Raw genomic sequence first — 13,263 nt, 5'->3', positions numbered from 1 at the left:
CCTGTTTACTTTCTCTAGTTTCTTCTCGTTTGCACCCTTATGGTTCCACTTGGCTAGTGTAGGCATCGCATTGTAACGCCGTCAACGCCACCGTGGAGTTCGGGAGCCAAGTGTTGACAATTAGAGCGATGCCGGCTGGCAAATGTTGAGCCCAATGCAGATTGGTGGGCGCATTTATTGGCCACCTGCAGCGGGGGAAGGGAACGGACTGCCACTACTGCTAAATTCTTTCCTGGATTTAGAGTTAATTGAGAAGCGATTGGGCATTGGTGCCCTTGGTTTTAGAGGACTCGACAAGTGGAGCCACACAAGGCAGGTAACATGAGCAATTTAGTCGCTGTCTGAGCCAGTCTGTTCTCACAGAACCAGCCTGCCATTTCTATAGGAGCACTGTTTACGTACTTATTCCATATTCACGGAGATTTTCTGGCCACACTCCATTCACCCTTGCGTCATGCTCACGTGGAGTTGAGAGTTTATCGAGATAAATGGGGAAAAGCAACAGCGGCCAACTTTTTCACCCGAGTGTATAACCTTTTCTTTTCAAAAACACCCTGGCCCTTGGTTGATTTACAAAGACGGTAAACCACGCAACTAGCCGATTCGATCAGCAGGTGTAACCGGACGGAGTAATATTGGGTCAGGGGCGGAGCGAGGGTCATCTTGAAAGGAGTCGAGCCCAGTCAGCGAGTTTCTTTTGCCACTCAGGATCCGAATGCTAACGTCCATAGTCCAAACTTGTCATCGATTATAGTTGGATTGGCTACTGCCTGTGAAGGCAAATATTATTGCCAAGCTATACCCCGACTTCCTGTGTTGTTCTCAACAGGTGACCAAACCCGCTCGTTGACAAGGCGGGTCGAGGGTTCGATCTGGGGTTACAGCACCATGTGGGGATGAAAGGGATGAAGGGGTCTCGGCCGGAGGTTTGACTGGACAAAGCCTGGATTAGGCTTAGTTAGGCTCGAGAACGGCACCCAACGACCCTCCAATAAGCTGGCCCGCGCATCCTTTTGCCATGCTGGATCCAGACTTTACCTGTCTTCCCAGCCGCCTGTCCTGGCCACCTGCCTTGGATGACCCGCTCAATACGACACGGCCCGGGCAACAGCCTGGAAGTCGGGGGCTGGCGTCTGGGCCTCCCTCCAGGTAGCTTCCGCTTTAGCCTTACCCGGACATCGATATTCTTGATGTAGGTCGAGCTATAAGTGATGGCGGAGGTGGGATTCCAAGAGCGCATGCGTCGGATACTTGAAAGGAGACCCCAGCCTGTCTGATTATGTCTGATTATATGGAAATCATGCCATAATATTGAAGGTACAAGCCAAGTAATGGGTAGCGCACAGCGAAAAGCTGAGTCGGGATCTGATCCCAAATCACGCACTTCAGACGACTCGACTAGTCAGTTTTCGTATTAAGCTGCTGTAGCCTCGACCAGGGTCTGCGCAGCTTTCCTCGGAAGGGACCATGCGACGTCAATTCCTACGATTCCCGATTTTAAGATCCCAAACTGTAGCTGAGGTAGGGTTGCCTGCTTACTCTAACCAATATATTCGCCGTTACTCTAATAAGTTCTGCGTCCGCAACTCTGAGGGTTATGTCTATATCATTGCAGATCGAGACAAACTGGCGGGCGGCTATTGACCCTAGTAGTAGCGGTCTGCCATGACGTTAGTACTACATTGAACCCCGCTGGTTATCATCATATCGGACCATCTTTTATAGTGCACTACGGAGTCGGAAAACAATGTAACCCCCCATCAGGATATAAGCACCGGTTGAAGGCGCTGCATCGAATCTGGACCTCGGAACTAAGACTGCTGTGACAGTAATCAAATGTGCGCAGGCTAATACGTACTTTCCCTTACACTAAGTTACGCTGATAACTTGCTATTTATGGCCATACTTCAGGCTCTCTCTTTCACTCTTGTTAGACAAAATTAACGATTTCTTTTCGTTCATCCCCGTGGACTTGCTAAGGAGTGAACCTCACAGATTACCGTAAATGGTTAGAACACATATGCGGGGAATCAGAAGTCACGTGTGAGTAGCAATCAGAGCCCCGGTTCCGAGATGGCCGACCGATGTGTGATATCAATCTTCTGTCGAAGGCCAATGCCTTGGGAATACCCTTATTCATGTCTTAACGGTGTGACAATGTTTCTTTCAAGATTGATATGATATGGAATTCTTACAACAGGCGCCCCCGTCTGTGCAGGACCTCTTGCGCGCTGGAGAGCCGTTCATCCCGTTTTCCGAGTATTCTGTTCAAGACATCACTCATCTGTCAGAAGATGAAACCACAAGATGGGTGGAGACAAAACTCCGCGATGGGAAGCCATTTGTAATACGTGGCTTTTCTCGATTGAAAGAATGGGACAGGTCGGTTCTGAACAATGAGAGACTAGGCAGCCTCTCTTCCTCAGCAGGTATGCCCACGACATAACAGCCTGAAAAGTGTAGCCGTTGACATCTTTACGCATGGACAGCGATACCGGTAAGGAACTGCCACACTGGGCGAGATGCGAAAATGCGGCTCCAAGATCTCCTTTCGCAGACAGAATTTGCTCGTACCGGCAATGTCCGAGAGTTGTACGTTAATATGATCACTGTTCCGAGCGTCGGCCTCTTAAAACTGATAGACAAGCCAGTTTGTACGCAAAAGACCTCCAGTGCCCACAGGAATGGATCAAGGCATTAGATGCATTCCTTCCTTCAGCTATGAGACATCTTGGGTCTCTTGACTTATTCCGGACGTTGCCAAAGGAGATAGCTCCGGAGGTGCTGATGGCGTATGTTGGGACTCGGAAATCTTCGTGAGTCTCTGCTGCCTTCCATACACCTATGTCCACTAACCATGTCATAATGGGGTAGTTCAGGATTTCACAGATGTTTTAGCGGAACAGTCGCGCTGAATCTATTAGTTGAATCAGAAGGTAAACGCATGACGAGACATATTTGACGTTCTCGACAAACGTTCTGATGATCGGGTTAGGTGCTGGCCCTGGGTCCATCTGCTTTGGCACCGATAAACACTCACAGGCCGTATACGATACATATATGGAGAGATTGGGAAAGTCTCCCCATACCGATTGGACCGACGTTTCTACTACCCAGCTCAAGTCCGCCAATTTACCTATATACATTACCCATCAGCAACCTGGAGACTTGGTAATATTTCCTTCAGCTACTGCCCATCAAATTTGGAATATCAGTCCAATGGTTACAAAGGTAGTCTGGAATGTTATGCATAGCTCTTCGCTTGTCTCTTTCTTCGACTACATCCAGCCATTCTACCAGCGATACTGCCATGCAGACACTGGCCGAGTCCCTCTAATCCCGTTGCATGCTTTGATCCGAGGGTCTCTAGGAACTGAGGACGAAGCTCTTCTCCTGGACGTCTTTCTCAAACTGCTGGATGATGAAGCTATTGAGACTGACTCGGTCCCTCCAATGAAGACCGTGGATACCCAGGGGGCCGTGATAGAATGTAATTTCTGCGGCTTGACAATATGGAATCGGCATCTGCACTGCGAGCAGTGCGGCGACTTTGACTTATGTCTGACGTGCTTTATCTCTGGACGCAGCTGCAAACACGTTGCTGACTATACATGGGCCGAACTCATTCCGCGTGCCTACTGCATGGAGGTTATTCAGTCGACTCGGAACAGACTGCGTGATCGATTACTCTCCCGAATCAAACATCCAAAGTATGACCTTTCCCTTCAAGCATACGGGCCCTATCACCCTCAAAACCTGTGCCTTGGTCCCGTGTCAAGAGTCTTATGATAAATCATGTGATCAAGAGTGTGCCTCTAATTCTACCTTTTCCAGGCAAAAGTCTCTGGGCGCCTTGGCTGCTGCCGCGGCAGATGCACGGAAACAACCGATGATGGTACGGAATAACCCCAGTATCTCTGTTTAGCTTGGCATTGAAGGGGCGCGAGCTAAATAAATCAGGAGCGACTCTGTCACTTGTGCCGTGATAGTCATCCTGCCTGGAAAGGGGTGGCATGTACCCAATGCTCCGCATTCTTTTGCTTCCGGGGCCTCCATCGACACTTTGACGTGGATTTGATACCCTTTCTGAGGAACACAGATCCATGGGTATGTCCAAAGTGCTCCCATTTCTGTAATTGCCGATGCTGCCACTTCCCTCTTCCTTACTCTAGCAAAGACAAGCCTGCGCGGTCTCGGATTAAGTCGATTGATCCTCGCGGTCGAATCATGGGGTTCACCGACAACGTATTCGATCAAAAACGAGGCAAAAGAGCTAGTATGGCTACTCATAGCGCATCCCTCCCGCCTGAAGTGCCTTCCCGGGTACATAAACGACCGAGAACCCAGGTTAGTGATGAAGAGGTGGAACTACCACGACAGCAGGAAGACTATAGTACTTTCACAAACCGTGGTATGATACAGTCGCAAAGTACAGAGGATACTATACACTCAAACGCTCGTCCCTATGTCATGTCCTCACGGAGTATAGGCCCGAAAGGGCAGCTCCGTATCAGTGATCTCGTTGAGGAACATAGCCCTGCTGAAGCTGAGCCTTCCTTTCAGGCTCCCTTTAGGCATGCATCTCCTCTACTTTCCCTGACGCCAGGAGATGGCGCATTCCGACGGCCGACCAATGAGCCGAGTGTTCCAGCCACTACAGATGAAGCCAGTATCTCTTTTCTTGAAAGGAAATTGGAAGAGCTCCGTCGATATGCCGATGAACTTCTGGATCTTTCCCTGGTGGACTCACATGCGAAGGTTCAGGAGAAAATCATTCAGTTGCAGGGTCAGATCGAAGAGCGCAAGCGACGGAAAGCGGAGGCGCTGTTCGACAGCCTCGATCGGGATTTCCCAGAACTTGCCACCGTTGCGAGAGAGGAAGCGCGAAGACGAGGATTGTAAACCGGAATCTAGCTTACATATAGAGTACTAATGGGCGTGAAGAGCACCGCCGATAAACACTGGTCCGCTGGTCCAAAACAAAACACGGAAGTTAGTAGTTGTAGGCTAGGAGTGTAGGTAAGAGGCAGGATGTATAAAACCCTGAGACATCCTTGAGAAAGACCAGGAAGTACCCCTGTAAGAAGAGATCTTCAGCAAATAACAAAAGTTCACCAATGACTCGCAGACACATTGAATTTTGGGCTGCGTGAGTGAGGCCCCTGGAAGGAAGAGGACAAGGCGCCCGACACCAGAGCAGCGGAAGCGATCCAGGGAAGCAGGCGGAGTTCCAGCCGGCGTCGATCGTCACCTCCACTTCTCCCTCGTCCTCCCACATCACTCCGGACTTTCCCTCCCTTTCTTCCATCCCGGATTCAGTCCAGTCTTGCTCCTCGTATCTTGATCGGCTCGAAAGCTTGTCTTGACTCCTCTTACTGCAGCAATCAACACTCTTATTTCTTGTTGCCTTACTTCCTTTTTGTTGAACCTAGCCTGGTATGTTTCATGTTTGTTAGCTCATTGTTGGCGCCCTCTAGCAACGCTTCCCCTCCCTCTCACTCTGCGCAACTGGCGGGCCTACCTGGATTTCGCGCAGACGAAGGGACCCGTCGATTGACTCACTCCGGCGAACACATCGCTTTCTTGGAATTGACAAGCCCCATAGGCCTCGTCCTTGGCCGTGAATCGGTCATCCCACCCCCCGACGAGGGCTGTCGGTAGCAGGCCAAACACACTACGAACCCTGACCGCCTCCACCACCCACAACTAGCTCTCCTAGGGACGATTCCACGCACTCTCGCCCTCCCTCTCTTGCCTCTCCGTTCTTTCACTTCCAGCTGGGTGAAACGCTAGCTTCGAATTTACTTACACAACACCTCTCATCGCCGCGATCCGCATCCCTGCCCCGCCATGCCCTGTTTCAAGGGTCTCGCCGTGAGTATACACACTCCGGACGGACCTATCTCCGAATACTCCATTCAACGCCAGTCCCGGGCGTCTCGCATAGCTTGCTACATCCCCGTGCCACCACCCAAGATCCCTGAATCCGGATCCGGACGCCCTGAGCAGTCAACGTTCGCTATCTCCATCACCCTTCTCAACCCCGGCCAAGACGTCCCATACTCCGCCCCGAAACCGACCCCCGACAACCCCGCACCCAAGCCGAAGGTAGTTGGTGGGCTACCCGGGACCACCGGGGAGCGTGGCCAGTACAGCAGCACGGTTGCTCCGTACCAAGCATTGACTAATTCGCCAAATGAAACGGTCGCCGCCTATATCTACTTTGATGGCCGGGCCAAGGAGGAAGTGGCCACACTGCTGCGGAGAGGTGAAGAAACGTGGGTCAACTCTCGATGGGTTAGCGTACCGGTATCAGAGGGCGGAGGTCTCGCTGAACGGGAGTTTCTCTTCCGCGAAGTCGGATTAGAAAGATGGCTGAACGGCTTGGACTTGGAGGGTAAAGACGCTGCCGCCAAGATCGAGCGCCGACGACAAAAAATGGAGAAGCGCCGAATCAAGCGGGAAGCAACTGGAGATTTGCAGATGGACGCAAAGTCGGGCAAAGGAGTCATGCGCTATGGCAACGATGCAAAGTCCCCGCTAGAAGATGTTTCGGACGACATGTCGTTCTCCGATTCGGACGATGACCCGATCCCCGAGTCTGCGGGTCAGATCAAGGTGGCTTTGTTCCGTGTCCTGGCATCTGGGGAGATTAAGCGCGGAGAGTACTCACCACAGTTCGATGCTCATGACGATGATGATGAAGCCCAGGGCGAGAATGGACATAAAGGGTCAGCTGATGCGGACATTGATCACACAACGAGCTTTGCGAAGCCAAAGACGCTCGATCCTAAGACGATTAGCACGCAGACCGTGACAGGCATCGACCCGTCCGACAAACCTTACGCCACCTTCACATTCATGTACCGTGGCGAGCGTGGGTTTATCCCCTCTGGTTTTCTGTAGAGTCATCGACTGACTAGGACACAGGTCAATTGCAAAAGATGGGAATTCTGAGAGACCCCAAGGCGCAAGAAACTCCCGGGTCCGCCAAGCGTCGGTCCTTGCAGCCAGACTTCGCCAATCTCGGTCCCCTGAAACCCGGCGGCACGGTCGGATTTGTGAATTTCCGCGACAGCACAGAAAGAAAGAAAGGCAAGAAGTCTGGTGAGGATGACGAGATGGACAGTGAAGATGATGAAGACAATTCGATTCTCGGTAAAGCAGATGAAGAGGAGGGCAAAGAAGATGATCTTCATTTGTCTCCGGACGATATCCGACGGCAAGGGGAGCTCGCGGAAAGCATACGCAAAATAAAGGTACGTCAAGAACTGATACTAGTGTCTCTACCACCGACTAACTGTTGTATACAGCTTAAACGTCAGCATTCGTCTGCCTCGTTAGCTACGAATACACCTCCGGCCGAAAGTGCGAGCCCCAAGACAGCCGGGGACACGCCTGCGACCAACGATCCGTCTACTACCCCGCCCGCTGTTGCTGCGGCTACGGCCGCTGAAACCCCCAAGCCAGCCGCTAACCCGCTGAACGGAGGATTCATCGGCAGTCCGTTGAAGAAGCAGCGGGCGAGCGTCTCACATTCAGATGAAGACGCCATGCGCCGACGAATGGAGTCGGGACTTTCCCAAGAGATTACAAATGTTGGCCCAGGTGACAGTACCAAGGCAACCAACCCTCTTGAGACACACCCGCAAAAACCCCAGGAGACCGAAGATGAGGAACTGTAACCGGTTGCTTCAACTCCCATCATCCATGCCCATATTCAGCGATACAGATGTCTACCCACAATTTTTTTCATCCTCCTCTTTCTTTTTCTTCACCTCAGACGCCACGATGGACTGGTGCCAGACGGCGCGCTAGCCAGCTGCGTCAGACCGCAGCACCATCTGCACTCTGATTTGATCTTTTTTCAATTCTTATTTACCATTCTAACTACAGCTGACATCTACTGTTTGGATATGGTCCATTTCTGACGGAATCATCATGACTAAGTAGTTTTACCCTTCTTCATTTCCATATCCATCTCTCTCAGTTCTGTGGGCGGCTGGGTAATTGATTCTCTAGCTAGAACGGGGGACAGGCGAAGGTAACTGATATAGACGCAATGAGTCACGCAAGTTGCATTTAACGATTTGTGCTACGTTCTTGGATCCGGTTCGTACCTGTAAAGCCTAATGAAGGAGACGTAGGATGTAGTCGGCTTGGATGGCAGTCATAGCGTGGATTACGCTGCTGTGGGAGCTCCCTACCGTGGTCCGTTTCGAGTGGAGAGCCGCTCCCCGCCGACCAAAAATCTTTCCCTCCTTCATGTTGAGACCAATACCACCTCATGCCAACGCCTGCATCCAATTCTTGCTGATTGTCTGAAGGAGTCCCAGGAGATATTTTACTTACCGCTTCCAAGAGCCATGCCATTGACACGTTCCTCCGATCCCCTGGTGTGGATTGATTGCGAGGTGCGGCATTCCTGTGCTTCTACCCCTCTACCAGCCGCGACTGACGAACTCCAACCTTTTCGATCGGCGTGTAGATGACCGGCCTTGACCCGGACACCGACCAGATCCTCCAAATCTGCTGCTACATCACCGATGCCAACCTGAACCTCCTCGAACCCCAGGGCTTCGAAACCGTCATCCACCACCCGACCTCAGACCTAGAAAACATGAACGCATGGTGCATCGAGACCCACGGTCGCACAGGGCTGACGGCGGCCGTGCAGGCCTCGACCACCACCGCGGAGGAGGCTGCGACGGCTCTTTTGGCCTATATCCAGAAATACGTGCCACAGCCCCGGCGAGGACTGCTGGCGGGGAACAGTGTCCACGCCGACAAGGCGTTTCTGGCCAAGGGACCATACCAGGCGGTGCTAGAATGGCTACACTATCGGATCGTGGACGTGAGTGCACTCAAGGAAATGGTACGACGGTGGGGCTCAGACGAGCTACTAGAGTCCGTGCCAGGGAAGAAGGAGGTTCATCTTGCACGGGACGATATTCTGGAAAGCATCGAGGAGATGCGATTCTACCGGGGGCAACTGTTCGGATTGTAGCCGAATATGTCTGAGCGAGGGAAACGGACCCGAGAAGCTCTTCCCAAAAATCCCAACGTACACGAAAGCAAGCATAGAGAGGGGTAGAACCCCAATTACAATGTAGAACAGCTGGATGGATGCCCAATGGATCCGGGATTGCAGCAAGAATGGCCTGTTTTCCCCAGGTATCTGCAGCTCGAGTGTCGTAGTGTACAGTGTATCGCGATGGGGGGATCGAATGAAGCTCGGGCCTGAAGTCATCATGCTGACATGGGCCCCTCCTGGTGGGGTCCTGGCGTTGGGCGAAGACTCGCAAAGTCGAAGCTAATTGCCAGTCTATATTTACTTCCTCCCCGCTCGTGTCTCGCCGGCTTCCCTTCCATTCTTTGCCCCTCCCTTCTCCCTGCTCCTTTTCCTCCCCCTGTTTCTCTCGCTTCAATTGTCGGTGAGCTTCTCCTCCCGACGTTTCTATATCTTCCCGTCCATACCCCTCCAGCTTCCCCTCCCCTCCCTCTTTCTTTCTATCCATACCATCTCTATACCCTCCTCCCCACCATCTCTATACCCTCCTCCCCACCATGTCCGTTCAAACCGTCTCCATCACTCCCTTCGCCGACCAGAAGCCGGGAACGTAAGTACCTTGATTGTCTTTCCTTGCTTCCATGTCCTCTGGCTTTAAGTTATAAGTTGTCCTTTTATCTGACGACACCCAGCTCCGGTCTTCGTAAGAAGGTCAAGGTCTTCCAGCAGCCCAACTACTCCGAGTCCTTCGTCACTAGCATCATCCTCTCTATCCCCGAGGGTGCTGAGGGCGCTTTCCTCGTCATCGGTGGCGATGGCCGCTACTACAACACCGAGGTCATCCAGAAGATTGCCAAAATCGGTGCCGCTTATGGTGTCAAGAAGCTGCTGGTCGGCCATAATGGCATCCTCTCCACCCCCGCTGCCAGCAACCTCATCCGCAAGCGCAAGGCCACCGGTGGTATCCTCCTGACGGCCAGTCACAACCCTGGTGGTACGTAATCCAGCAATCAGGCACATGGACCCCACACTGACATTATGCTGCTACTCAGGCCCTGAGAACGACTTCGGTATCAAGTACAACCTTGCCAATGGCGCTCCCGCCCCCGAATCCGTCACCAACAAGATCTTCGAAACCTCCAAGTCCCTCACCTCCTACAAGTACATTGACATCCCCGATGTTGACACCACCACCATCGGCTCCAAGACCTACGGCCCCATCGAGGTTGAGGTCGTCCATTCCACCACCGACTACGTCACCATGATGAAGGAGATCTTCAACTTCGACCTCATCCGTGATTTCCTCAAGACCCACAAGGACTTCAAGGTGCTGTTCGATGGTATGCACGGTGTGACTGGCCCCTACGGTGTTGACATTTTCGTCAACGAGCTGGGCCTGCCCGCCAGCAGCACCATGAACTGCGAGCCCAAGCCCGACTTCGGCGGTGGCCACCCCGACCCCAACCTGGTCTACGCCCACGAGCTCGTCGAGAGCGTTGACAAGAATGGCATCCACTTCGGTGCTGCCAGTGACGGTGACGGTGACCGTAACATGATCTACGGTGCCAACACCTTCGTCTCTCCCGGTGACAGTCTGGCCATCATTGCCCACCACGCCAAGCTCATCCCCTACTTCCAGAAGCAGGGTGTCTACGGCCTGGCGCGCTCCATGCCCACCTCCGGTGCCGTCGACCGCGTGGCTAAGGCCCAGGGCCTGCAGAGCTACGAGGTGCCCACGGGCTGGAAGTTCTTCTGCAACCTGTTCGACAACCAGAAGATCTCCATCTGTGGTGAGGAGAGTTTCGGTACTGGCAGCAACCACATCCGCGAGAAGGACGGCCTTTGGGCTATCGTGGCCTGGCTGAACGTCATCGCTGGCGTTGCCAAGCAGAAGCCCAGCGAGACCCCCAGCATCGCTTCCATCCAGAACGAGTTCTGGCAGACCTACGGCCGTACCTTCTTCACCCGGTACGACTACGAGAATGTCGACAGCGACGGCGCCAACAAGGTGATCGCCACCCTGTCGGAGAAGGTTGACAACAAGGACACCTTCGTTGGCTCGACCGTGTCCGGCCGCAAGGTCGTCGACGTCGGCAACTTCGCCTACACCGACCTGGACGGCAGCGTGACCAAGAACCAGGGTCTGTACGTCAAGTTCGACGACGGCAGCCGCATCGTCGTCCGTCTGTCTGGAACTGGCAGCAGCGGCGCCACGATCCGTCTGTACATTGAGAAGTACGAGAGCGACGCCAGCAAGCTTGGCCTCGCCACGGACGAGTACCTGAAGGACAACGTGGCTCTGGCTCTGGAGCTGCTTAAGTTCAAGGAGTACATTGGCCGTGAGGAGCCTGATGTCCGCACATAAGCAAAGAGCATGATTGATGTTCATAGCGTTTTTTGAGTAGTTAATAAGGAATAATCAGTATATTTTTCTTTCATATAAACGTATCATCCTATCTTATCCTATTCTTCATCCTTAAGACAATCAACCATTATATAATTGAACCCTGTCCATAAACCCCAAACCAAAAAAGCATCATAAAACAGATCATTATCTCATAACATCATAACCAGTAATCCATCATCAAGCGCTACAAACCCACCCCCTTAACCTTACCTCCCCACCACTCTCCCCACTTAACCACCACCTCCTCCCTCCTGGCCTCCTCCGCTGCAAACACCACCGCATGACTCCTAACCGCCTCCTCCAAATCACACCCAACAAACCTCCTCTGCGCCTCCGCCACCCCCCACCCCTTATTAACCACCGCATCCACAGCATCCACAAAGCTCCTCGCCAGCCCATAATCCCCTCCGCCATGCGCCTTCTCCTCCTCCGCCGGCCTCTTCGGCACCGTAATCGTCGTAGTCTCTCTCGTCTGGAACGAGTAGATGGTGATCGTGCGACTATCGTAGCTGATTTCGCCCAGCGTGCCGTACACGCGGCCACGTCGCTCGCATTGCTTTTCGGTGGGGGCGATCATGTGGAATAGGGCGGTTTTGGGTAGGTCGGACGAGAAGGTTATCGTTACGGTTTGGTCGTCGCAGACGTTGTTGTCGGATTCGTAGACGCAGCGGCCGTACCACGGGCGGGAGTGGATGGGGTCGTTTTCGTCCGTCGTGGTGGTGGAGGTTTGGTCGTAGTCTTCGCGGAGACGGGTGAGAAGGTGAGATTGAGCGAGGGGGATGTGTTCGGTGGGGATGGGGTCAGATTTAGTGATTCTAGGGGTGGTGGTGGTTGCTTTGGGGAGGATATCTTCGATGTCTTCGCAGACGATGTTCACGGGCCAGTCTATGTCGCCTTTGGCGACGTGCATGTCGTTGTAGATTCGGACGGCGCTGTAGATGCAGTCTCGTTCTGCGGGGCAGGAGAGACAGTTTGTTGCAGTGCCTGCGGCGGGGGGTTTTTGGGATTTGCGGAATTGGGTTAAGGAGCCGGTGGAGGTGATGGTTCGGGGGTGGATGGGATGTTGTTGCGAGGTTGGGTCTGAGGAGGGAGGAGAAGGACTGGAGAGTAACCACATGATGAAGTCGATGTCGTGGCAGGATTTGGTAAGTAGGGAGCCGTCCCCGTTGGGGGTTTCTCGACGCCAGTTTCCGCGGACATAGCTGTGCGAGAAGTGCCAGAAGCCGACGGGTTCGGTGTGCTCGAGGGAGACGATGTCGCCGATGACGCGGTCGAGAAGGAGGAGTTTACGGAGGAGGATATTGTGGGGGCTGTAGCGGAGGACGTGGCCGATGGAGAAGATGTTGGTGGAGAGGTTAGGGGTGAGGGCACGGTAGACGGAGAGGCAGTCTTCTAGAGATAGGGCGAGAGGTTTCTCGCAGAGGATGTGGAGTTGGAGAGGGGCGATGGCGTGGAGGATCTCGACGTGGGTGGAGTCAAGGGTGCAGATGAAGACCCCATCGACACCGACCCGGGGGTCATTATTGGTTTCTCGGCGCTGTTGCTCCCATTGTAGCCAGGCGCGCCAGTCGGGGAATTCCTGGCCGTCTTGGGGAGTGCCGTGTTCGCCCCAGATGTAGGAGCGGCCGAGGTGACGGCGCTTGAAGGGGTGTGGTTCAGCGACCGCGTGGATGGTGCCTTGAGTAGCGGTGGTGACAGCACGGGCGTAGGCGGTGCCACGAGATCCAGCGCCAATTATGAGGAAGCGGAGAGGACGGGAGGAGGGGGGAGGATGGAGAGAAGTCGTTGGAATGACGGGTTCTTTCATGATGAGTTCGGGGAATGGAAGTGGAAGTAGGAGAGGGGC

General features: G+C 53.4%; 5 protein-coding genes across 5 annotated transcripts; 3 read left to right on the top strand and 2 right to left on the bottom strand.

The window, feature by feature from the left end:
* Nucleotides 1-404: 404 nt before the first annotated feature.
* BO87DRAFT_407304 (uncharacterized protein) lies at nucleotides 405-1,716 on the bottom strand (the record flags this gene model as incomplete). Its single annotated transcript, XM_025626062.1, has 8 exons — nucleotides 405-737; nucleotides 803-842; nucleotides 883-943; nucleotides 1,039-1,067; nucleotides 1,098-1,139; nucleotides 1,172-1,273; nucleotides 1,540-1,588; nucleotides 1,682-1,716. The coding sequence occupies 8 exons, from the start codon at nucleotides 1,714-1,716 to the stop codon at nucleotides 595-597; spliced, it is 501 nt and encodes a 166-aa protein (XP_025478993.1). The 3' UTR covers nucleotides 405-594.
* A 466-nt stretch (nucleotides 1,717-2,182) lies between these two features.
* On the top strand, nucleotides 2,183-4,902 carry BO87DRAFT_387391 (uncharacterized protein; the record flags this gene model as incomplete). The annotated part of the gene is made up of 8 exons (XM_025624814.1): nucleotides 2,183-2,429; nucleotides 2,490-2,592; nucleotides 2,643-2,816; nucleotides 2,890-2,936; nucleotides 2,996-3,710; nucleotides 3,835-3,895; nucleotides 4,100-4,107; nucleotides 4,173-4,902. The coding sequence occupies 8 exons, from the start codon at nucleotides 2,183-2,185 to the stop codon at nucleotides 4,900-4,902; spliced, it is 2,085 nt and encodes a 694-aa protein (XP_025478992.1).
* Nucleotides 4,903-5,850: 948 nt separating this feature from the next.
* Nucleotides 5,851-9,171, top strand: BO87DRAFT_407302 (oligoribonuclease; the record flags this gene model as incomplete). The annotated part of the gene is made up of 6 exons (XM_025626061.1): nucleotides 5,851-6,877; nucleotides 6,931-7,259; nucleotides 7,314-7,614; nucleotides 7,807-7,919; nucleotides 8,328-8,414; nucleotides 8,489-9,171. 6 exons carry the CDS (start codon nucleotides 5,851-5,853, stop codon nucleotides 9,005-9,007), a joined length of 2,376 nt encoding a protein of 791 aa, XP_025478991.1. The 3' UTR covers nucleotides 9,008-9,171.
* Nucleotides 9,172-9,355: 184 nt separating this feature from the next.
* pgmA (phosphoglucomutase PGM2) lies at nucleotides 9,356-11,454 on the top strand. The gene is made up of 3 exons (XM_025623492.1): nucleotides 9,356-9,620; nucleotides 9,703-10,004; nucleotides 10,063-11,454. Exons 1-3 carry the CDS (start codon nucleotides 9,568-9,570, stop codon nucleotides 11,373-11,375), a joined length of 1,668 nt encoding a protein of 555 aa, XP_025478990.1. The 5' UTR covers nucleotides 9,356-9,567; the 3' UTR covers nucleotides 11,376-11,454.
* Nucleotides 11,455-11,468: 14 nt separating this feature from the next.
* BO87DRAFT_416528 (Gfo/Idh/MocA family protein) lies at nucleotides 11,469-13,255 on the bottom strand (the record flags this gene model as incomplete). Its single annotated transcript, XM_025626759.1, has 2 exons — nucleotides 11,628-13,255; nucleotides 11,469-11,473 (listed from the first exon to the last, which is right to left on the bottom strand). Exons 1-2 carry the CDS (start codon nucleotides 13,222-13,224, stop codon nucleotides 11,469-11,471), a joined length of 1,602 nt encoding a protein of 533 aa, XP_025478989.1. The 5' UTR covers nucleotides 13,225-13,255.
* Between the last annotated feature and the right edge of the window lie 8 nt (nucleotides 13,256-13,263).

This window comes from Aspergillus neoniger, assembly GCF_003184625.1.
Source record: "Aspergillus neoniger CBS 115656 unplaced genomic scaffold BO87scaffold_19, whole genome shotgun sequence".
In the NCBI taxonomy this organism is placed as follows: Eukaryota; Fungi; Ascomycota; class Eurotiomycetes; order Eurotiales; family Aspergillaceae; genus Aspergillus; species Aspergillus neoniger.
Note: the sequence above shows the minus strand (reverse complement) of the source record. Positions and strands in the feature narration are given on the sequence as shown.

Excerpts from the sequence above, each read along its gene's own strand:
- pgmA (XM_025623492.1), top strand. The coding sequence starts at position 9,568 with ATGTCCGTTCAAACCGTCTCCATCACTCCCTTCGCCGACCAGAAGCCG. Across the intron at positions 9,621-9,702 it reads GCCGACCAGAAGCCGGGAAC|CTCCGGTCTTCGTAAGAAGG; the intron begins GTAAGTACCTTG and ends GACGACACCCAG. Across the intron at positions 10,005-10,062 it reads GGCCAGTCACAACCCTGGTG|GCCCTGAGAACGACTTCGGT; the intron begins GTACGTAATCCA and ends GCTGCTACTCAG.